The sequence below is a fragment of the Cetorhinus maximus genome, chromosome 25 (genome assembly GCF_964194155.1).
Source record: "Cetorhinus maximus chromosome 25, sCetMax3.hap1.1, whole genome shotgun sequence".
In the NCBI taxonomy this organism is placed as follows: domain Eukaryota; kingdom Metazoa; phylum Chordata; class Chondrichthyes; order Lamniformes; family Cetorhinidae; genus Cetorhinus; species Cetorhinus maximus.
This window is the reverse complement of record NC_135903.1, coordinates 32821976-32845973: the sequence shown is the minus strand read 5'-3', so window position 1 is coordinate 32845973 and position 23998 is coordinate 32821976. Positions and strand designations below refer to the sequence as shown.

Genomic DNA, 23998 nt, shown 5'->3' with positions numbered 1-23998 from the left:
TAGGCACAGAGTGCAAGTTGCGACAGCCCTGCTAAGCGGTCATAACAAAGCAAACCTGATCGTAATGCCTATCACTGAAAGCTGACCTCCTGTGGCGCTGCACATAATGAGTCATGAACAAAATTGGGAATTTCCTTGGAGTTGATCCCACTTCAGCTCTGTGACTTCACTGGAAGTGCTGCGGAGCAAGAACATCCCTGGAGAAATTCCCAGGGGCGAGTCTACAGCCTCCCAATTACACACTCAAGCAAGCTTTGCGAGAACTGTAAGGATTTTCTCATGTGAAGAATCCTACATGTCAATAAATTTACATCAAACTGCCTGGCAACACTCACTGTCATTGCTAAAATGTTGAGTACAGGCGCATGACTAAGTACCAGAATATTGCCAGCACTCTTGATCCATATCCCAGAATACTGCTGACACCCAGGAATCTGATCTCAGGCTGCTGCTGTCATTCTGGAACCATATCTGCAATACTTTCATCAAACTGGACCCACATCCCAAAATACTGCTGCCAAATGGGATCCATATCCTAGAACATTGCCTGCACCTTGGATCTATATCCCATTATGAGCTTGAACTCTCAAGGGAATTGTAAAATTGCAGTAATTTACAGCACCCAAGGAGGTCATTGGGTCCATTTAGCCTGTGCTAGCTCTTTGCTAGAAAGCAATCAAAAATGAATACCATTGCCCTACTCTTTTCCCAAACTCCACCTTCCTCTGCTTTAACTAGGTACTCAATATTTTCTTAAATCATGCATTGGTCACTGCCATAATCACTCCCTGTTGCAAAGTATCCCATCCTCCAAACAGCCCTCTTTATGGAGAACCTTCTTCCAATTTCTCTCCTCATGCATTTATTGACAATTTTAAATTGATGACCTATTGTCACTGAGGGATAGAGCATCCAGATTTGCTCTATCATAACTCTTCATGATGTTTAAAACATCTATTAAATCTCGTCCTAGCTTTCTCTGCTCCAGCGTGAATAATCTTCCTCCCTTCTCAAGTCTCTCTTCATGATATCAGGGTCAAAGGGTAATAAAAATACTTGTGGGAGAGGGATGAAAATGGTGCACCAGTCTGTGATTCTTGATCCCCCAAACATGGTTTGTTAAACCCTCTTGTTCATGAAGACAGTGACCCTTTATTAACAAGCTAAACTATGGGGCTAATGTGTTCTTTATTCTTGTCCGTTATATGATTTATGATGGATTTGTAAATATGGTGCATCACACTTGTTCATAGTGCAGGAATTTGCTCCTGAGATGTGCCTTGGGATGTTTTATGATATGAAAGGTGCTATATAAATGGCAGTCGTTCTTGGAATAAAATTCTCTTCAGACACCATTCGATGAACGGGTGAGGCAGGGCCACGTAATGGAGATATAAACTTGTAAGAGTGTAGACAATAGAGACACTGATGGTTTAGGAATGTGACAAGTTAAAGTGCAGCCCTTTTGCTGTTTGGAGGTCCTCACCTGTACAATAGAACTTTATCAGCATCATGGGCACCAACAATCAAATCTGCAACAGAAACAAGAGCATACATTAAAGTAGTATTTATGGAACAGCGAGGAAACTGTTTCATAGCCACATGTAGCCAGGCTGTGTTCAGGAAGTGACCACAATGGACACGTTGCACTGAATTACTCGGAAGTCACAGTAGCTTCTTCACGGCGCTAAACATGCTTCAGTATTTCACAATCATGTCTAATTAATCATCTTTAGCTCCAATTTCCTTCCCCACTTCTGCAACCACCCCCCCTCCCCCCAAGAGTTGCCAACACTTATTGGGGTACAGTTCCACTGGTTCTGCTAGCACTTTGGGGTTTGAGTCCACTGACATTGGCAGCGTAATGGAGTTCAGTCCAAGCTAACGCCAGTTGGTGAGCCGCTATATTAGTGCATTGGCTGTTGTTCAGGTATGAATCCAGACTGCAAGCGTCAGCAGCATATTGAACAACTCCTATTTTCACCTGATATCCACACACAGCCATTTCCCAGCAGAACTTACTGGTTAACAATAATAAAAGGGAAGCAAGACTGATTATTGTTTTCTCCTTAGTTCAGAGGTTCTGAAGCCTTCTGGGATGTTTCAACTGCTGTCCCCTGCTCAGGTAACTCCACACAGAATGCAGTGCAACACTGGGACTTTGTGTCAGTATCAGACCATATATTCAGGGCAGATCCATTGCAATACAATTAAAAGTAACTTCTCTCTGAGAGAACGAAATATGCTGAATGAAAAGTTTGTTAATGCCAGTAGTCAGCTTACACACTGTAATATTATCCATAATTTGCTCTCAGCAATGTGGTTGCTGCATTTATTTCCATCCCTACTATGGGAAGACCTACATCAGAGGCTTTAAGAAGCAGCACATTGGGGAAGGTGGTGGCATAGTGGTAATATCACTGGACTAATAATTCTAGTGGCCCAGGCTAATACTCCAGGGACATGGGTTCAAATCCCACCATAGAAGCTGGTGGAATTTAAGTTCAATTAATAAAAAGATGTGGAATTAAAAGCTGGTCTCAGTTCAGTAATGGTGATGTGACCATGAAACTATTGTCAATTGTCACAAAAGAAAACTGTCTGCTTCACCATTGGCCATCCCTACTGGGTCTGGCCTACATGTGACTCCAGATCCACAGAACATGGTTGACTCTAACTGCCCTCTGAACTACTCAGCTCAAGCCCAATTAGGGATGGGCAACAAAAGCTGGCCTTACTGCAGGCCATGAGAAGAATAAATTTAAAAAAACATAGTATGGGACTAGAGTCATGTTTAAATCAGGCTAGGCTACAGGTGGTGGGTTCCCTTCCCTGAAGAGCATCATGAGGTGAACCCACTGGGTTTTCACAACAGCCAGCCCACCAATTATCAAACTAATTGAACTCTATCTTGTAACTTGGCATGAACTCACAACCTCCGTGTTACAGACCCCATGACTGTGATTATCAAATTACCGTACCCTCCGTTTGAGACAGTCAAACACACCTTGTCCTGTGGCAACTTAAAACTATTAAAAAATAGAAGAATTTTTGAAACTTGTGTTCCAAGTAATGTTTCACTTTAACTTACATTCCAGTTGATTACACAGCTCAGAGGCTGAATGTGAGATGCAGTATTTTTACTTCCTGGTAAACGCTTATTTTAATTCCTTTGCTAAAACAAAAGACACAGGAATTTTCTACCAATGTATTTTAAGTCATTGGCTTGTTTTGCAAGAGGTTTATATAATTTTCAAACAAATGCACAATGCCGGCCACCAGAGGTTGCTGTCAGCTCATGTTGTGCTGCCCTGTCCCGTTGCATGTATCTCCACTGAAGCCTGTGGATTCTTTCCCCACTCACATTGTTGGTTTGAGCATGTTTAACACAAGTGCTTAAATACCATCACAATCCTCAAAAATGTAACACTTTTGACTATCTAATTTAAATTAAACGCCAAGGACAGGTTTAACCAACACTGGTCATATAATTTTCCTGTAACTAACTGCAGCTATTTCTTTGTAAACTGCATTTTCTCAGGTTATATCTAATCTGAAAACGTTTAACAGGGCTGAAAATGTATAGAAGACACTCCTCTGAGTATTTTGTCTTTTGTTAATAACTTGTCCCTCTCTAATTAAATATAGATTAACCCTGTCGTATGACTTTTAAAGGAAGACTACCAAGAAGAGATGTCAAAATTGAGGACGACTGAATCAAGTTGTGACTCCCTAAACACCCTCCCTCAACACACAATCAATTTATTCATTTTTAATCTACACTGTGTATAAAGATAACCTTCAAAATGAGACAGGAGCTGTGATTCTTCTGGCAGGTGGTTCTGGTTGATCGCTAATTCAGTCCTGTGCTGAGGGATATTTTGTCCTAACTCCTCCCTCCACTTTTCCTTTTCCCTTTCATGGTTCTCCATCCAGATCTCACAAGAGGGAAGAATTACATTGGAAAGGCCATCCCTGGGAAATATTATTTTACCGAGCTTTTGTGAAGGGCTATACAGTGCCTGATTAAGTCAAACCCTGTTTATATCACATGAGATTCTGAGAGTTTAACCAGTATTTGGGAATGATATTCCATGATTGTCCACCTTGCCTTGAAAACTGAAGCCCACTGACCTTGTCTATCTACCATTTCCTTCCTTTAAACACTGTTCTGACTTGTAAGGTGGATAAAATAGTGATGATGTTTTTTTAAATTTTATATATCTATATCCAGGGCACAACATCACACGCAAGGAATGAAATAAAAGCCATGGAGCCGTCACCTGTGTAATTATTTGCATCTATATCTGAGCCTCCTCTAAGTGAGAAGCCAAATCCCGCAGACACGACGTCAGGTGCCCATGTTCCCTTCAGCTCTTGGTAGAATTTTGGATGGAGTCCATTAGCATGGCCAAGGTAAATGAACACTCTTCCATTGCCATCTTCACCAGCATAAGGTGCTCCGATTGCTACATCTGGAGAGACATAGATGGTTCATTAGCGTGTAGCTCAGATGTTGTCACAAATTATGCCAGAGGGTGGATATTAAAGAATTGAAAATACAAGAGTTTCTAATAAAAAGAAGCATTTTATCACTGGCTTCACCACAGTGACGCTCATGTGGCTCAATTTTAGCCTATTTCCCATTCCCCTGTAATCTTCCATTTACAGCCCAGTCATTTTGGGTTCTTGACAGAATTCGGAACCAGACCTGTTCTCACGACTGGGATTCAGATCTGTTCCAAAGATTTGAACTCAGCTATGTTGCTGAAGTAAAAATTCATGTTCCCAGAGCTAGTATTCAGAGAAAGCCTGCAGTATTTGAACAGTAAAAATATATCCTCCAGTCAGCAAGATATATCACATCCTTGAGTCCTTATCAGGCCTCTGATGATCACTTTGCTGCCCTTGGGAATTTTTGTCCTCCAGGGACCCCGTGAGAAAACCTTGCTAAACAGCAAAGTTATACTGCAAACAGCACAGCCATGATTCTAAGTCTTTGGCTGTGTTATATTGCTGTATAACTCCAAACCAATCTAAACTGAAGTACAGCTTCAAACTGCCAGCCGTACGCTCAATCATGATTCTGGAAGCTGCATAAACTCCTGTCGTGTTGACACCATGTTCTGTGAGAGTGTGCAGAGGATAGTCTTGATCTCCCAGCAGTGATGTCCCTTTCTGAGTAAGGGAGTATGTACGGCCACAGCATTGTCAAGCATCCTGTCACTCTGTAAAATTGCAGTATTGCACCAGACTGTTGCCAGCTGCCAATGGAAGAAGGCAGAAAATGGATTGCTCCGTCAAACAATGCACCAGCGGCATATTTTATCCATCTATGCACAGCTGATTGGCTATTGTTCGTGAGGCCACCAAATGGCAAGATCCAATAGTAAAAATGGTTTAGGGTGATGATGACATTTACAGTCACTGGCACTGCAGTGCCTGCATCTCTCAATGGTTGCTCCTCTCTATCCATAAAATAGAATGATTATAGAGGAATTCCCAATGGGGAACTCTTTGTGTCCTACCTGACGTGGGGCAAGAGAGGGGAGAAGGAAAATGGTCCCATAGCAAATGGGACAAAGACAGATGTGAGAACAGTTTGCAGTGACAGAAGAGAACACAATATCAAGCCATTAATATGATTTCTGTAAATCCTATTAATTTTGCTGCTGGCCTTTAAATATTAACTTTCACTTTTTCCATGCAGCTCTGGATACGCCTCAGCACCAATCAGGCTAAGAGGCTGGAAAAAGTGACTTTACATCAGGATGTTGCTGCTGCCTCATTACATTCTGCCAGAAATGAGTGGGCACATCCCTTGGCCATAGAAAAAATGTTGGAAAACAAGGTGGGTGCTAAATTGGCATAATATTGACGTATTAAAATTTCTGCCCATATGCCACTCCCTGCCAGCCAATTTACACCAATATATCAGCCAGGCAAGTGTAATAAAACAAGCTATTCAAATGTAAGGGTTATCTTAATGGAGATAGCACAGCTAGGCCCAATCTTGTCATCTCCCACTTACTCACTAATAACCTTCTCACCAGTGTTCAGTTTGTGTTCTGACAGGGTCACTTGGCTGTAGACCTCATTACAACTGTGGCCCAAATAAAGGACAGAAGAGCTGAAGTCTAGAGGTGAGATGAGAATGACTGTCCTTGAGATCAAGGCAACATTTGACAAAGTTTTGCATCTTGGAACCCTAGTAAAACTGAAGTCAATAGGGATGAGGGTGAAAACTCTTTGGTGGCTGGAGCCACACCTAGCACAGAAGAAGCTGGCTGTGGTAGTTGGATAGGGATGGATAAATGCCAACCATGTCAGTAGCCAGGGAATGGATAATTTATATTGGCATGTACATATTCCAGCAGGAATTACTCTACAGCACACCTCATCTCCCAAACGTTTGTGCTGAAAGACATACTGAGGGCATGCTGTAATGATACTATTGCAACACTGGCTAAAATCAGTTAACTGAGTAAAAATCAGATATTGAAACTAGGATCTTCCCTAATCTTTATGGCTCAACTGTACCTGAGGGGCGGATTGAACTATTAAAGAACCCTCTAATTTATAAATAATGGCTAATGTTCTCTATAAAATAGCAAAGGAGTGTTTTCAAAATTCATTACAAGTTCATGCACAACTAATAATTGGGAGGTATTGTGATACATTGGGTAGCATCACTGCCCCTGAGCCAGAAAGCTCTGGGTTCAAGTCCCACCTCAGGACTTGATGGCCAAGGAAGGTGTGTTCATAAAATGCCTAACAAGTTGACTATCAATCTACAAATCCTTCTAATCCCTGCCAATCACAGGCAGTAGGAGAGATTCCATGTCAGCCATGTGATAGAAAGAATGTTGGAGCCTCATTCATCACTATCCATAGCTCCAGGCTTCAACATGCATGTAAAAGTGCATGTTGCCACAGCAACTCAGACCCCCTGAGTGAACTGTAATGCACCACCACACAATTAATAACTCTAGCCTTTTATATCTGTACTAAGTGTATGGGTTTTGCCATATATCTCAGGGGTGTAAACATTACAAACTCATACTTCCATCCTTGCTGGGAATGTGAACCTTGTAAAATTAACCAAATCCTGTCAAATGCCGCACAATATCCTGTTAGTTCATTACCCCTGTATCCATCGTAGTCAAGGTCCCCAAGAGTGGCTATGGCACTGCCAAATCGACCAAACTTGTCTGTTCCTGTGAATGTCTGTGTTGGCTTTTTGAAGGGCCCATCCTGCTCTTGTAGATAAACATAAACCTGTCCCACCTCGTGCCATTTTCCATCCAGTCCATGGCTGATAAAGAGAGGTGCTCCAACTAAAATGTCATCCCTCCTACACAGCAACAGACAGAGTGACATATAAATACCAGCATCTTATTCATTAATTATACACCAACAATAAATTAAACTGAATTATTAACAGGATTTCTGATAGCACTAGAATTATATGGATAGTTAACAATGAATATAGTTTAACCTGTAAAAATGTTCTCTGGATTTTTTTCTTAGTTTTATCCTTCCTCTCATATAAATGGAATGTCTGGGGGTGTAGCACAGTTTTCTATGACATAATGGGGTACAGTACCACAGTGTGTTGGTTTATGGTCCCATGCTATGAGGAGAGACTGGATAGGTTAGGGTTGTTTTCCTTGGAGCAGAGAAGGCTGAGGGGGGACCTGATAGAGGTGTACAAAATTATGAGAGGCATAGATAGGGTAGATAGGAAGAAACTTTTCCCCTTAGCCGAGGTGTCAATAACCCAGGAGGCATCAATTTAAGGTAAGGGGCAGGAGGTTTAAAGGGGATTTGAGGAAACATTTTTTCACCCAGAGGGTGGTTGGAATCTGGAACACACTGCCTGAGGGGGTGGTAGAGGCAGGAACCCTCACAACATTTTAAGAAGTGTTTAGGTGAGCACTTGAAACGCTATAGCGTACAGGGCTACGGGCCAAGTGCTAGAAAATGGGATTAGGGTAGGTGCTTGATGGCACAGACACGATTGGCCGAAGGACCTGTTTCTGTGCTGTAGAACTCCATGGGGAGAATTTTCTCCCCATTGAGGGGGGTTGGGCATGAGCGGGCGTGGGCGAGTGTGCAGACGATCACTGCCTGCGATCGGCTGGGCACTGCCATTTTGCATAGGCGGGCCAATCAATACCCGCCCAGCGTGACACGCACCTGGAAGAGCTGAGCACTCCCTGTGTGGGCAGGGAGAGGAGGGAGAGTCAGGGCCTGTGCACAGAAATCTCCCTGGGGCAGCTCCGTGCTGATTTTTAAAAATTTTAAGAAAGAAAAAATAAATTTTTAAGACATGTCCCCTCATGTGACAGTGTCACTGAGCCGGGACACGTCAATGAACTTTAATAAAAAAATTAATTTAATTTATAAACCTTTCATGAAACCTCATCCCGCCCGTGGATGAGGTTTCACGATAAATGCGAAGGCCGCCTGGGTTCTTTGCCTGCCCGACAACCTTAAGGTTGGACAGGAAGCTCAGTTAATTACTTTAATTAGTTTTTAAATGGCCTGAATAGGCCTTTGACAGTTTGGTGCGCGCCCGCTGAACTGAGGATCAGAATGACGCGCGGTGACATCGGGACGCACGTCTGATATCGCCGCGCATCATTTTATGTGTCGGCGAGCGGGGCCTGCCCTCGCTCACCGACCCGAAGATTCTGCCCTGTGACCCTGTGTCTCTGTGACCCCGTGACCCTGTGGCTCTGTGACCCTGTGGCTCTGTGACCCTGTGACCCTGTGACCCTGTGACTCTGTGGCTCTGTGACTCTGTGACCCTGTGACCCTGTGGCCCTGTGACTCTGTGACCCTGTGACCCTGTGACTCTGTGACTCTGTGACCCTGTGACCCTGTGACTCTGTGGCTCTGTGGCTCTGTGACTCTGTGACTCTGTGACCCTGTGACCATGTGACTCTGTGACCCTGTGACCCTGTGGCTCTGTGACTCTGTGACTCTGTGACCCTGTGACCCTGTGGCTCTGTGACTCTGTGACCCTGTGACCCTGTGACCCTGTGACCCTGTCACTCTGTGCCCCTGTGACCCTGTGACCCTGTGTCTCTGTGACTCCGTGACCCTGTGACCCTGTGACTCTGTGACCCTGTGACCCTGTGACTCTGTGACCCTGTGTCTCTGTGACCATGTGACTCTGTGACCCTGTGACCCTGTGACTCTGTGACCCTGTGACTCTGTGACCCTGTGACCCTGTGACTCTGTGACCCTGTGACTCTGTGACCCTGTGGCATTTTAGAAAAAGTGACTCTTTCACCTTCAAACCATATCTGAGAATGGGGAGTTGTTTGGTAAAATGCGAAGGGTTTAATAGCTATATCCAATAATGCTCATTTTATTTGGAGTTCACATGGCATTTTAATACCTAGTAGAATGTAGAAATTATTACTTTAATCTTTGAAATACGGCCATTAATTGTTTCTTGTGAACTAAGGAACCAGTGGAATACTAAAAGTCAATCAACCACTTGCCTAAATGACACCGCCAGGTATTAAGTATCACAAGGTATGTTTGAAGATAAAGTTAACTCTGGATTGCTATGGGGTAAAGTCGCCCGGTGCTTAAAGCACTGGACTAGCAAACTACAGGTCATAAATTAAAACTCACAGTGACAAATTATGTAATTGAATTCAGTAAGGCTGATAATTGATGGGCTGGCAACAGGTAATATGATAAAAATCTGCTGTGTGTTTTTCGTAAAAAGTCAACTGGTTCATTGATGTCCGGCAGAGAAGGGAACCTGCCAGTCCTGCCTCGTTTGGACTACACGTGACTCCAGTCCCACGCTAGGGGCAGGAGTTCCCCTGCGGGCTTCTGAACTCACCTTCAGGTTGAAATTTGGGTCAGGAACCCGCACTGTGGGGGAGCGGCCAATTAACAGTCAGGGGGCAGGTTTGCCGTTCAGTTAAGGATGGCGGGTTAGGGTCTCAAAGCTAGAGATGGCCAATTGGAGGCCTTGCAGCTCGAAAGGAGCCACAGACTGCAATCCCGCAGTGGAAGGTAATTAAAGGAGATGGTGCTTCAAAATGGGGGGTCCCCTCCTGCCAACATTTAAAGATTTAATTTGAAAAATTAACCTGCAGCCAGGCCATCAATGTTGAGGTGAAGCCCCTCGATGGGGCAGCCTGTGCAGCCAGGAAGACAGGGAGGGCCTCCAGGCCTACTGAAACCTGGCTGGGAGGCCACCTCCAGGCACCTAAGCTGTCCCTGCCTCTTCTGGGGACCTGGAGGCCAAATGGAAAATATCAGTTGGCCTCTTTGAATTGGCCTTGAGTGACCATTAAAGAGTTGAATTGGCTACCTGCTGCGTGCAGTCTGGTAGCTCTGCTGTCTCCCATACTCTGGGAAAACAGTCTCAGGCGGAATGGAGGCCGATGGGGATGTTTCTAGATCCTGCCTGCCTCTGTTCCTTGCCCCAGCCCCTAGTGTCAGAGGAATGAGTTGTGAGGGAAAGTTGAAAAACACTTGGACTTGTCAACCTTGAAAGGAGGCGTCTGAAAGTAATAGGGAGAGAATTCTGATGTGAGGTGGCTGAGTGCCCTACCGCTGATGATAGATTAGATTTGGTGGAGGCCTGGAATAATCACAAAGAATAAACTCGAATGAGAAGTGTGAGGGGGGATGTAAACCTGGACACGGTAGTGGAGAAAAGTCATGGAGGAACCTATAGAGGAGAATAAGAATTTTTGAAGCCAATACACTAAGGGGCAGAAGGGAAATGGAGACCAGTCGAAATCGGAGCAACAGAGCAATGGATTTTAGTGCAGGGACCTGGAGGCTAATGCACTAGGTCAGATGAAGAAGACCAACTTCCTGAAGGGAAAAAAGGGGCTAAACCCCTGAAAATGGGATATTTCAATTTATTTTTAGATCAGGAGGCTCAAGAAGGGAAATTCAGAGGGGTTCCCAGCTGGTTGATCTGGGCGTTTGCCACTTTCAATCTTTGGAAAGCATGGGCAGGCAGGTGCCCAAGATGCACCACAGTGGCACACATGCCCATCACACATGCAAACTCCAGTGTGGCCATGCTGGAGAACGGCAATGGGTAAATTCCTGGAGACAACCTGGAGTTGGATCCTGGTTGTTGCCAGGGTCATATTTGGAAGTGGGGGGTGGTGGGGGGGAGCGCAGGACCAGCATAATTAACTTCAAAATGTGACAGGAGGTCAACTTAATGGTCAAGCTCCGGGGAACTCCAGCCCCTCACTGTAAAGTGTTAAATAATTTCAGATCTACAATGGTGATAAATATCTCCAAATCGCAAATACTTTTCAAGTTACCACATTGACAGGCAGGCTTGTTGTTTACAGCTCCATCTCTCTTTGGAGAATTATAATGCAGAGTGCAAGTAACAGTTCATTGCATAGGGCAGAGTAATTCTTACCCATCACTGTTTATGTCCGTGACAGCCACCACATAGCCAAAGTATGCTGCTACCTGCAAATCAAAACGCATGAACTTACTAACACAGTAAATCGGTTTCATTGGTTGTCACAAATATGTTTCAATCTTTAACACTGACATCCTTCAGCCTGACAGGCGTGAAATTCTATTTCAACTTTATATGGCATAACAATTGATTATTTACTGAATACTTCTACACTCACAGTGCAGTCACGCTCTGTTGGTTTAGTGAGGACCACTCCGTATCGACACAAAGCCTGTGGGGTGTAAGTCGGGCTGCGATTCGAGTGTGAAGGCCTGAACTGATTTGAAATGAAGTGGAATGAGCTTATCTTCTTCTCAAGGAAGTTATTTCTGCTTCAGGCCCAGACACTTGATTCCAGCTGCGTCGGCATGGTAGCTCCTCACTTTGAACCGACGCTCGTAGCGTTGCTGTACCTTCAAATCTCCTTTGCCAAGAATTCTATGTCCATTAGGTAAAAATGTAAAGGCCATCGCAGGACATCGGCTTCCATTCGTTAGAGAAATCAGAGAAAGCCACGTTCGACAGAGACTGATCTCAATGCTAGCACTCAGCTGTGGAGTCACAAGGCTGGGGGATTCAACCCCAGCTGCAAAATTGAGGGGTGAAGCCTCCCCTGAAAATGGGGGGTGGGGATCCAGATGCAGGAGTAACTCAGGCCCATTCTTTTCAAACCTGATGCAAAGTCAATGGCCTGAAAAGTTAACCATGTTTCCTTCTGTAAAGATGCTGTCTGATCTGCTGAGGATTTCTAGCAGTTTTCTGTTTTTATTTCAGATATCCAGCATGCACAGGATTTTGCTTTTGTCTTCTCAAAATGTGCTTGCATTCTGCTGGAAGCGGCTGTGGAAGGCAATCTGAGCTGGAAGGAGGGTGAATATGGAAGTATAGGGCAGAGGGCATTCTCTGACACAGCGCTGGAGGCCTTGCTGTTTGAGTTGGACAGGGAGAAAGAGGTCCTCTGTCCACAGGAAACGAGGAGGCCCTACAGACAAAGTTTACAAAGGCGATGTGACCAGACAACCATCTCTGTCAATGCAAGCAGTGTAGCCCCAAGGGCCCGGATATAGTGCAGGAAGTTTAATGACTTCACGTGACTTGTCAAGGTCAGTGAATGCCAATTCCTTAAAAGCAAGCCACTAGCCTCACACTGCTGCATTCACCACTTCCCTTCAATCACCTATCAACCATCTCCATCAATTGCTATAATCAGGTGAGGAGGAGTCCAATGGTTCCCCTCTTTTCCCTCTCCTCATTTGGCTGCAAGAGTTTGCTATTGCTTTGAAAAGGATATACGTGCCAATTTAGTGAGCACTTAACTGTTTATGCGCTGTGATCATAAAAGAACCAATCTGACAGGTTTTCTTGATTTTAACAAAGGATGAGATTAGCTTTATTATACTTAAACTGATCTGGGTCAAGTAATAAAATATGCTCCGACTTTCACACATGCACTCAAATAGATTACAGCGAGGGAATGATAGGTTGGTCAAATTAGAATCCATGAGAATAAAAGGAATATACAGTCTGTAGTTTGGTGACTTGGCTGTCTTCAGGCTGAATTTGGTGGCCTTGGGACTTTTCTTCGCTGGTTCCAATGTTTCTAACGTAAAGATGTAGATGGCTGATTTTGCCTCTTATCTCAAATAAGCAGCCACACAAATTACCTTGTGGTGCCTCGTTATCTTAGTGGAAAGCTATTAACTTAACAAAATAGCAGGGGGAAGCTGTAATAAGAAGGACGCTCCCACAAGTGACTGACATCTTAGAGAACCAGTCAGGAGATAACAGGAAGTGACATCAGGAAAGTGACCATCACCCTTAAGAGACCAATCGGACACTGATCATGCACCACTTAACCAATCAGGGACTGTCATGCATTGCCTGGACCAGAGCTCAGGGGTGTGAGTGACCATGCCCAAAGGTAGTAGCTAATAATAAGCAGCAACTTTTGGCAGCAGGAAGAAGCAAGAAGAAAGAAGATAGAACTCGGAGAACAGAACAAGAGACAATGCTGTAGTCAACAGCAAGTCAAGAGAATTGACTGTTTCCATTGCCTTTACTAGCTACTGTATTGTTTTACTTATTGCAGTTAACTTAATAAATTCTGTGAAACTTGTGACAACATACTCATACCCCGAGTGGTCTGTAGCTGATCGGAGCTGTAGGTTCTTTTTAGATCATCTCTCCCAGCTCAGTCTTACAATTGTAATCCACTTAAGTCTTACAATTAAAGTTAGAGTGAACCCCAGATCTTACACAAGCACATCTTGCTGCCATGCAGGCTCAAGCTGTTATCATATGACTGTGGATGCCATGACTCACAGGATCTTGCAGGGTCTCACAACAGCCCAGCTTTTTGTGCTCCGAATGATTACTATGGGATTACTAAGGTGCTGCCCCAGTGGAGTGTCAGTGGTGCCATGGAGCACCAACTAGCTGACCTCTCTCAGGATGAAAGCATTTGTCCTGCCACCACTGCCAGTCTGTCAGTGCCCTTGCTGTTGCTTCTCGGCCAGCCAGTGCTAACACTACTGCCGCTTATGCCCAAGTGTGGTGCAGTCCAAAGCTAGACCTTCGTGGGCCCCAGCAGTTCGAGATCATCCTGCAAAGCCACGTGCGGTGTCCCCAATGAAAGTCATCAGCCTTCCACCAGCCATGCTGCAGACACTTGGGTGACACTGCGTAGAAGCACTAGGCCCTGCAAAGGCGCACAGAAGACAGGCACTAAGGGAACGCAAAAAGAGGGATTAGTTGACGTTTGTGTGGAATATTGGATGGTTTGTTGGATAAAGTTTTTATGGAATGATTATTTTGTGATGGTTTTTATTTCAGCATTGTGACCAAGGGGGTGCTGTGATGGTCAGAGGCAGAGGGAAGACAAGGTATAGCACTGTTGTTGAATGGGGAATTGGGGTTGCATTCACTGGTAACAGAGCTGAATGAGGTGTTCATGGACAGCTAGGCTGGAAAGGGGATGTGCTGGTTGCTTCCTCCCCTTCTTCCTCCTCTACCTCTTTCAACTCTTCTTTCTCCACTCCCCCCCCCTATCATCTTCCTTTTCCTCCTCAGCTTCTTGCCATACAGCTGGTGGCAAGAGCTATGTCCTCATGATGATGAGGTTCTGCAGGATGCAGCAGACCATGGTGAGTCATAACATGGACTCTGGAGAATACCACAGGACGGCCCAGAGCAGTCCTAGCAGCAGAATCGTTGTTTAAGCACCCCAGTGGTCTGTTGAATGACACTGCGCGTGGTGTCCTGGCTCTTGTCATATGGATCCTGTCAATGTGGGTTTGTGCATTGGAGTCAGGTGGCCTTGTTGCCTTCTGGTTTCACAGGGTGACTGGAATACTTATGGGACAATAGACATGTGCATCATGACATGCTTATAGGATAGTGGGCACAGGCCCTGAGTATAGTTGCACACCATCTGCACATTGAGGGGGTGGAACCCTCTGGTTTGGTACAGCTCTGAGTTTATATTCTGCACCCGCAAAGCAGTCAATGTCACCCTGCAGCTTAGCTATCCTGGTAGCCTACCCAGTGCATGATCAGCCTCTTTCTCTCTGGGAAGATGCATTCCTCTGTCTTTGCATGCACAATGTCAGTTACAACAGTGGACTGTGAAGCCTTATACACCAGAGGGAGCTTTACAGCTATGTTAAATGTTGCTTTTAGTTAAGTACAAAATCATATTAAAACCGTCTTTTGCTGTGCAGCATATTTTAAACATTTACTGGTTAAGTATATGATAGGAAAATAACATCTGTGGAAAATCAGTTATACATTTAGCATCGGTGTTAAAGTTCAAAGTAAGAGGAAACTGATGCTTAACGAAGCAGGAGGAACGAAACTGCAGAGAAACCCGATTTGTCTGTAACAAGAGTGAACGCAACAGTTGGGTTGTTGTAATAAGCTGCACATTAAAACCCAGGTACAAATTTGTCTTCAAAATTAAAAAAAGGATTTGCATTTATAGAGGGCGTTTTGTGGCTTTGGGAAATCCCAAAGGCCTTGATGTCCAATGGAATTAGTTTTGAAGTGTAGTCATTGTCAAAATGTAGGGAAACAACAGCATCCAATATTCACATGGAAAGATCCCATAAATAGCTTTCAGATATTGGTGTGTGGTTGTAGAAGTTGATTTAACCATATTGTCACATCCCCTCAGTGGAAACCAGCATTACTCATGGGCCTGAATCTTCCACGGGCCCCGCATGCCGATGGGTAAAATGACGCGCAGTGACGTTGGGCGTGCGTCCTGACATCACCATGCGTCATTCTGATCTTCAGTTGGGCGGGCGCGCACAGGAGTTGGCCGTGCACCTGCCAAACTGTCAAAGGCCTGTTAAGGCCATTAATGACCTAATTGAACTGATTGTCTGGGCTGCCCGTCCAACCTTAAGGTTGACGGGGGGGCAGGCGAAGAGCCCAGGCGGCCTTCGCGTTTCTCACGAAAACTCATCCACGGGCGGGATGAGGTTTCATGAAGGGTTATTTAGAAATGTCCCAGCTCATGTGACAGTGTCACATGAGGGGAGATGTCTGAATAATTTTTAAAATTCTTTTTTTTTCAATTTTTCACGATTAAATTAATCTCCCTGAGGCACGGAGCTGCCTCAGGGAGATTGCTGCGCACTTTCACTCACATTTGCGAAAGAGCGCAGGCCCCGACTTTCCCTCCTCCCCCCCCAGCCTGCACAGGTAGCACTGAGCGCTTCCGGGTGCATGTCACGTTGGGCGGGCCTTAAAATGGCGGCGTGCACCCGATCGCGGGTGGCGGTCAGCTCCGTGCCAGCCCGCGCCAGTTCCCGGACCGCCTGCCTGACGTGGAGAAAATTCTCCTCATGGTTGCAAAACAGATAACCCCGTTTCTTACCTGTTCACCCACAATAGTTTGTATGGTTGTTAAATTTGCACTCCGTAGAATCTGTACCTGTAAAAGCAAGATGACAACTGAGTTCAAAACTTTTTATGGTTTAAGTACAGCTGAGCGCTGAAATGACTGAACTCCCCCCAACCTATAACCTAAGTCATAGAACCATTCCTGAGTTGTGAGGGTATGGTCAAGAAGTTCGTGGATCACACGAAAATTGGAAGGGTGGTAAATATTGAGGAGGGTAGCCGTAAACTGCAGGAGGACATCAATGGACCGGTCACGTGGGCAGAGCAGGGGCAAATGGAATTCAACCTGGAAAAGTGTGAGGTAATGCACTTGGGGAGGGCTAACAAAGCAGGGGATTACACTATGGGGCAGGATTTTTCAGTCAGCGTATTAGGGGCGGGCCCGACACGCCGACGCGTAAAATGACACGTGATGACATCGGGCGTGCGTCCCGACATCATCGTGCTGTCTCGCGATGTTTCGTTCGGCAGGCGTGAGCTGGAGTCGGCTGCCCGCCCGCTGATATGTAAATAGCCTTTTAAGGCCGTTGAGGAAGTGATTAAGGTCATTGTAAACGCTGCCCGTCCAACCTTGCAGTTATCGGGCAGGCGAAAAGGCCAAGCGGCCTTCACGTTTTTGTAGGAAACCTCATCCATGAGCGGGATGGGCTTTCCTAAAGCTTTCATTAATTAAATAATTAATAATTAATTAAATTTTTTAAAATTCTAAATATAAAAACATATCCCATCTCATGTGACTCGACATGTTTAATTAAATTTTTTAGCCATTTAGTTAGTATTTCATTAGCGATTCAATCTCCCTGAGGCAGCTCCGTGCCTCAGGGAGATTGAAGAGCTCTTCCGTGCGCATGCGCAAAAGAGCCCTGGCCCTGACTCTCCCTCCTCCCCCCCGCTCGCACAGGTAGCGCTCAGTGCTACGGCTCGCATCTTACGCTGGGCGGGCTGGGTAAAATGGCGGCACGGACGGTGATTGGCTCCGCGACCACCCCCGCAAGCCCGCCCACCGCCTGAAAAATTCAGGCCTATGAAAAGTATTGGAAAGTATTGAAGATCAGAGGGACCTTAGTGTGCATATCCACAGATCCCTGAGGGTAGCAGGACAGGTAGATAAGGTGGTTAAGAAGGCATATGGGATACTTGCCTTTATTAGCCGAGGCATAGAATACAAGAGCAGGGAGGTTATACCGGAAGTTATAAAACGCTGGTTAGGCCACAACTGGAGTACTGTGTGCAGTCCTGGTCACCACATTATAGGAAGGATGTGATTGCACTGGAGAGGACGCAGAGGAGATTTACCAGGATGCTGCCGGGGCTGGAAGGTCTGAGCTATGAGGAAAGATTGGATAGGCTGGGGTTGTTTTCCTTAGAGCAACGAAGGTTGAGAGGGGACCTGATAGGGGTGTATAAGATTATGAGGGGCATAGATAGGGTGGCTGGAAGGCACTTTTTCCATTAGTAGAGGGGTCAGTAACCAGGGGGCATAGATTTAAGGTAAGAGGTAGAAGGCTAAGTGGGCAGACAATTTCAAAATATGGGGGAAGCCGTTTAGGTCTGAGATGAGGACAAATTATTTTACGCAGAGGGTTATGAATTTTTGGATTTCTCTACCCCAGAGGGTTGTGGAAGCTCAGTCATTGAGTAAGTTTAAAGCAGAGATTGACAGGTTTCTAAATACCAATGACGCAAAGGGATATGGGGATAGTATGGGAATAAGGCATAGAAGTGGATGATCAGCCATGATCATATTGAATGTTGGAGCAGGCGCGATGGCCTGAATGGCCTCCTCCTGCTCCTATGTTCCTAAGAGTGAATGGGTGAATGAGTGAGTGGGTAAGTGAATGGGTAGTTGAGTGGGTCATGGGGGGTAGTCAGGTATCTGATCCAAGTCTCTGACATCAAGCTCAGTGAATTTTGTGTAGTGTCCCAGGCAGTGCAAATCAGCCCATTGGAAGTTTAAACTTCCTGGGTAACTACAGGGCATGTGCATGCGCTAGGACTTCCTCAGGGTCTGATGCACAACAGGAACCTAAGATCAGATTTCGTGGCTCTGGACATCAGAGGATCCGGTCCTGTAACTTTCTTTCCTGGTTACCTATCACAACTAGATAAAGGAGGTTCAAAGTATAATGATACATAATTTATTTCTTCATGTTCAAATGGAAAAAAGTTTTCAATAAAACTGAGCAAAAATCCTCTTCTTTTTAGAGATTGATTCCAGTTTATTGTCATTGTGGATTCCAAATTCTGTAAAATTATTCAGATAAAACATTCACAATAATTTTTTTCTTTGCAATGTTTGGAAATCATTTTTCAAACCCCTTGTCCACATTTTGTGTTTTATGGCCACAGAAGTGGTTTGGTGATGTCAAATTTAGTTGGAAAAGGAATTAAAGAGCAGGATTAGATTTAGATAAACAAATTCTTGTCTTGGTGTCTCTCCCATTCCACTTCAACTTGAGACAAGGGAAGTTGCTTGGACATTCCTGTAAACTGTTCAAACCCATTAGGTATTGCAGTGCCCTGCTCATTCTTAGGTTTGTTGGAAATTAGAGTATAAACAAGCCTATATTGTCCTCATCTTTAAATCAAAAATATTGCTGATAAGACAAAGGGAGAGGAGAAGGTCCAGTTCAAAATGATGAACATCCTGAGTTTAGCTGGTTTATGGTTATAAGTGGGCTTTAATCTGGGTTGAATCCCCATTCCTTGCAAAATCCTGAAAGGTACAGAGCCATGGGTGGCCAACGGAAAGAAATAAAATAACAGAAAATCTGTGAAAGCATGTTTAGTTCAGTATGATTGGTATAAGCTTCACGGTTTTACTTGGTTGGGGTGGGGTTGAAGGGGCTGAGCCTGGATATTCAAGCTCAGGTCTAGCAGAAGAAAAGAAAAACTAAGCATTCGTTCAACCTTAACCACAGTGGATGTTACAGAGTCCTACCCTTCATTAACATTTAGTTAATAAATTATACCTACAGAACCCAGTGTGTTTTCCGCCCTGGGAGCGCCCAAAAGATATTCTGTAAAAAGAAATAGATAGATTAAAGTTTTGTTTGAAAACAAATACTTCTGCAAGCAGATTATGTACAAAATTGATGCAGGCACCAAGAGGATTTCCACACAGCAGCTTGTGGGTTCTGGGAAGTGGAAATCCCATGCTGAGTTCGCTGGCTCGATGACCTGGGGTGGGAGTAAAGGTATTCTGGTAGGATCTCGAATGGATAAGCAACAAGGCTGAGTTTTTGGCTGGACCCAGGAGGTGCAAGAGTGCAAATGGGGAAAAAAATCATCTTGTATACACAAGGATCTCACAAACAGCAAGGTGGTGACTGACCAGTTATTTTGTTTTTAGTGGTGCTGTAGGAGGGATAAATAATCCTGAGTACATGGCAGAACTTCCCGCTAAGCGACCTGGGCTCAACTGGTTGCACTTTGGCCTTGAGACAGAAGATTGTGATTCACACTCTGCCCCAGCACTGGAGTACGTAATCTGAGCTGAAAATCTAAACTCCTTGTGGCATTTTCTTTCCACATTAAAGCCACTGCATAAATACAAATAGTTGTTCAAACCACAGAGAGAATGTTGTCGTACGAGTGAAATACTAAATCAGGGCTCTGGCTGCCTATTCCAGCGGTTCAGGCAGGTTTTAAATGATCCCCTATTCAAAGAAGAGCGGGGATCATTTCTGGAGCTGGTCACATTCTTTCCTCATATACCATTATGAAAACAAATCCTGATTAGCTAGTTATTCATCTCACTGCAGCCTGTGAAATGTCCTTGTACATAGATTGGCTCCTGTAATTGCCACAGGACAACAGTGAGGGCACATCAGAATGTATTAATTCCATATGAAGATCATTGGGATGTGCCCCTCTAATTCTGGCCTTGGGAGCATCACTGATTTAAATGCTCCAGCATTGGCAGCTGTGCCTTCAGCTGCCTGGGCCCAAAGCTCTGGAATCCCCTCCTTAAACCTTTCCACTTCTCCACCTCTCTCTCTCCTCCATCAAAATGCTCCTTAAAACCTACCTCTTTGGCCAAGTTTTTGACTCTCTGTCCTAACATCTTGGGATGCTGCATTGTGTTAAAGGCGTTACATAATATAGAGGTTGTTGTTGTCCCCGAGCTGTAGAATGCTCCTTTTTCAAATAGTGTCATGGATCTGAGGCACTTGGGTTAACACCTCATCGAAAAGAGAGCAGGGGCAGGATTTTGCAACGCGAGTTACTTCAATTCTCCAGGGGCAGACAGCGCTGCAGCCACTACCTGTGCGGCCCACAACGATTTCTTCAGTAATAATAATGGGGAAACCTGTACGGGCTGCAGCGCTGCCTGTCCCCTGGGGATACGCACGTCTGGAAAGCACCTCTAAGAGTGATGCCGCACGAATTAATTTCTCCTCCAGCACCTCTGGCAATGGGGCACTTCCTCGATACTGCACCAGAGAGTCTGTCAAGATCACATATTCACGTTCAAGGGCTCGAAGCCACAACCCGGTGACTCAGAGATGAAGGCATTACCCAAGGAGGCAAGATGGCAGAACACAGCTAAAGTTTAAAGCAGCAGACACCAGCTGCCCTGTCATTGCACCGGTAAGCCTGAGATTTTACTCGGTTTCCAATCTCAACCCGTGTCTAGGTTTTCTGGCACCAACAGTCCAGGGACCAGCACTGTGACATCTTAATTCACACAGTCGAGTTTCCAGCATGAATTAAACTGGAGTTAAACAAAATAGACGAACAGATCATATGAATTTGAGAGTTATGGATAACAGATTGGAGTGCAGCGTACTGTAGGGAGACTGCCAGTAAATCGCCCATCCACCGAGCAGCAGCTTCAATCTGCAGCACCGTCTATAGGCGCCAGTGCAGTGCAGGAGAACCTGTACAATTCCCACCATATTTTGGCACTTTCTTGTATATCGCTATATTGGGTACAATGGGCTTTTTACCTTGGAGAGTGATTCCTTACCCTGCCCTGCCCCACAGTTAATAACCTTCTATTGCAAACTGCTGTTCCTCTCAAGCTGGAAGGTCTCTGATTGGCCCTCCAGCTTCAAGAACTGCCTGCCCTCGGCTCCCTTAATTGGTCACAGAACCTGTCTCCAAGCCAATTAGGTGGCGCCTTTCTGAAAATCCCTGGTTAGTGACTGTTTCCACCCCACCTGGGGGAAGGGGGCGGTTGGAGGCAGGTTTGGGACCCGGAAACAGTTCCCATCCCAAAAGGGAAAACTCAGTCCAAAATCTTTAGCATCCACCTGAGAAGCTTTAGTTTAATATCACACCAAATAGGCAGCATCTCAGACAGTCCCTCCACAGTGCATTATTAGCCTAGATTTTGTGCTCCGGTATCTAGAATGGGGCTTGAACCCACAGTCACCTAACTCAGAAGCCATCGTTCTAGTGCAGAGCCACACTTGTCCCACTGACTAAAATGCCTACCAGCCTCATAGTTTATGTAGGCACTTGGGGCCCTAATATTTACTTGGAGTGGTAGGGAGAAAAGTCATGGGCAGGTAATCTGGAAGTACAGGATTCCCTGAACTCCATGGAACTTTAACTCCATGACATGGTTCCACTGCCTGAGAGCCAGGTATGGAATGTTCTGGAATAGATCACAGCCAAGGAGCAGATAAGTTTGATTGGGGGGGTGGGTTGGGGGTGGTGCAGGGGGTCACAGGTTGAGGAGGGTGGTACAGGGAGTGGGTGGAGTAGTTGGGTGAGTTGAAGGTGATCGATGGAGGCAGGATCATAAAGGAATCAGGGAAGTTTACAGATTGTGCGGAGATTGCTAGGGATGTTGGGCTGTGGAGGGTTTCAGGGGGAGATCGTGGAGGTCAGAGGATTGCTGATTTACAGAATAGACTATTGGGCCTGGAGGCAATTTTTTGATTCTTGACTTGGCCTGCAAATAGCAAATGTAAAAGCACTTACCTTATGGATCCAGCCCTTCTGGCCTCCTTTTACCTGTGGGAGGAGGGGCCATGCTCCTCGATGGACCAAAGTATAAGGTAAAGGATATCCCATGTTTCACACAAAAGGGATGGGCAGCTTCCATGCAAGGTCAGTCATCCCCTCTGGGATTGATGAGCTTTGCCAGGTCTTTACTAATGGATCCCACACCAGTTCTCAACCGCCATGGCTTCCACCCAGCCCAGTGGGGGTGCTCCACCAGCCCAGGGGTGCTCCACCCAGGCCAGTGGGGGTGCTCCACCCAGCCCAGTGGGGGTGCTCCACCCAGCCCAGTGGGGGTGCTCCACCCAGCCCAGCGGGGGTGCTCCACCCAGCCCAGCGGGGGTGCTCCACCCAGACCAGTGGGGGTGCTCCACCCAGCCCAGTGGGGGTGCTCCACCAGCCCAGGGGTGCTCCACCCAGGCCAGTGGGGGTGCTCCACCCGGCCCAGTGGGGGTGCTCCACCCAGCCCAGTGGGGGTGCCCCACCCAGCCCAGTGGGGGTGCTTCACCCAGCCCAGTGGAGTGCAATGAGCTGAATCCTTGGGAATGCTACTGACATGCCCCAACACTGGCTGCACATGCAGTGCCAGCTGAAGTCATACCTGCCTCTGTCCGTAATCTAAATTTGTGACACAGCAACTTATGGAATAGAAATTGGGTCATCACAGGCTCTGGTTCAAATTGCTGGTCTTTCAGGGGCATAGGTCACCATTTTTATCTCCCTAACCAAGGAATTTTGACAGCCAGTGTTGAAAATTGGAGAATTAGGTACTAACACTATATTAGACACGGGTGTCAATAAATTCCTTAATACCTATTGGATGTAAGAATATGCTTACGAATTCCTATATAAGTTTGCTTAAAAGAATGCTTGAAATTCACTGTTGAAAAATTATCGTTGATGAAGAAAGCTTGCTTTGGTTGTGTTAACCTTTGATACATGCAGATGCCTCAGGACTCGTGGGCAGCCGCACAATCACTTGCGAAAAAAACTAAGGCCTTGAAGTAGCAACAGACAGTAGGCCAGAGTTCCTGTGGCGAAACAATTATGTGAAGGAGGTTCACATGAGAAAACAAATTATATGGACCTAGTCCATTGGGACATGGACCAATCACAGACTGATCTCACACCCTGGAGGCCAAGATGGACCAATCGAAGACTGATCACGCTCCCCGAAGACCAATCGAGTGGCTCAGGAGGATCAGGCATGAGGGCAGTTGCTGTGCAGCCAAAATATAAAGTCAATATGGCATCGCCAAGAGTGAGACCGCTGGAAGTGAATTGGTCTGAGTCAGACGACATCCAAGCAACCTGCAGTCAACCTAGCCAGACTAACTAGGAAGTAACTGTATGTTCTTAAAATGATTCTGTATTTGTTTTTTTAAGTTTAATCTTTTGGCAATAAAGCTATTGGATTTGCAGTGAATTTGTGTCAGTTGTGATTCACAATCTCATGGATCTTACATGAATCAGGAACACACAAACTGCGCCCTGGTTGACGAGAATTACTCCAGCTGAGACAATGGGCCACTTTAACCTATATAAACCTCGTTATTTTAGCACGTCTGTACTTATACTACTTGCATTTTGCAGTGATATGCAGAAGATGCAATTATTGGAACATGGTTTCATCATCTCCCCCAGGATTTGTTAGGCTGCCAAGCA

The 23998-nt window shown here is 45.4% G+C and overlaps 1 protein-coding gene and 1 long non-coding RNA gene across 2 annotated transcripts in view; one reads left to right on the top strand and one right to left on the bottom strand.

Moving 5' to 3' along the window:
- Positions 1-23998, bottom strand: part of LOC144668040 (integrin alpha-8-like) — a 156726-nt gene that overhangs the window by 63067 nt on the left and 69661 nt on the right. Inside the window, exons 9-14 of the mRNA XM_078529771.1 lie at positions 19355-19398; positions 16353-16409; positions 11429-11481; positions 7146-7354; positions 4284-4475; positions 1487-1532 (exon numbers count right to left, since the gene is read on the bottom strand). Of these exons, the coding sequence (XP_078385897.1) occupies positions 1487-1532; positions 4284-4475; positions 7146-7354; positions 11429-11481; positions 16353-16409; positions 19355-19398 (601 nt within the window). The remainder of the gene's footprint in view (positions 1-1486; positions 1533-4283; positions 4476-7145; positions 7355-11428; positions 11482-16352; positions 16410-19354; positions 19399-23998) is intronic.
- LOC144668043 (uncharacterized) lies at positions 13344-23626 on the top strand. Its single transcript, XR_013573413.1, has 3 exons — positions 13344-13394; positions 14306-14355; positions 23279-23626. It is a non-coding gene; the product is annotated as an uncharacterized LOC144668043 (long non-coding RNA).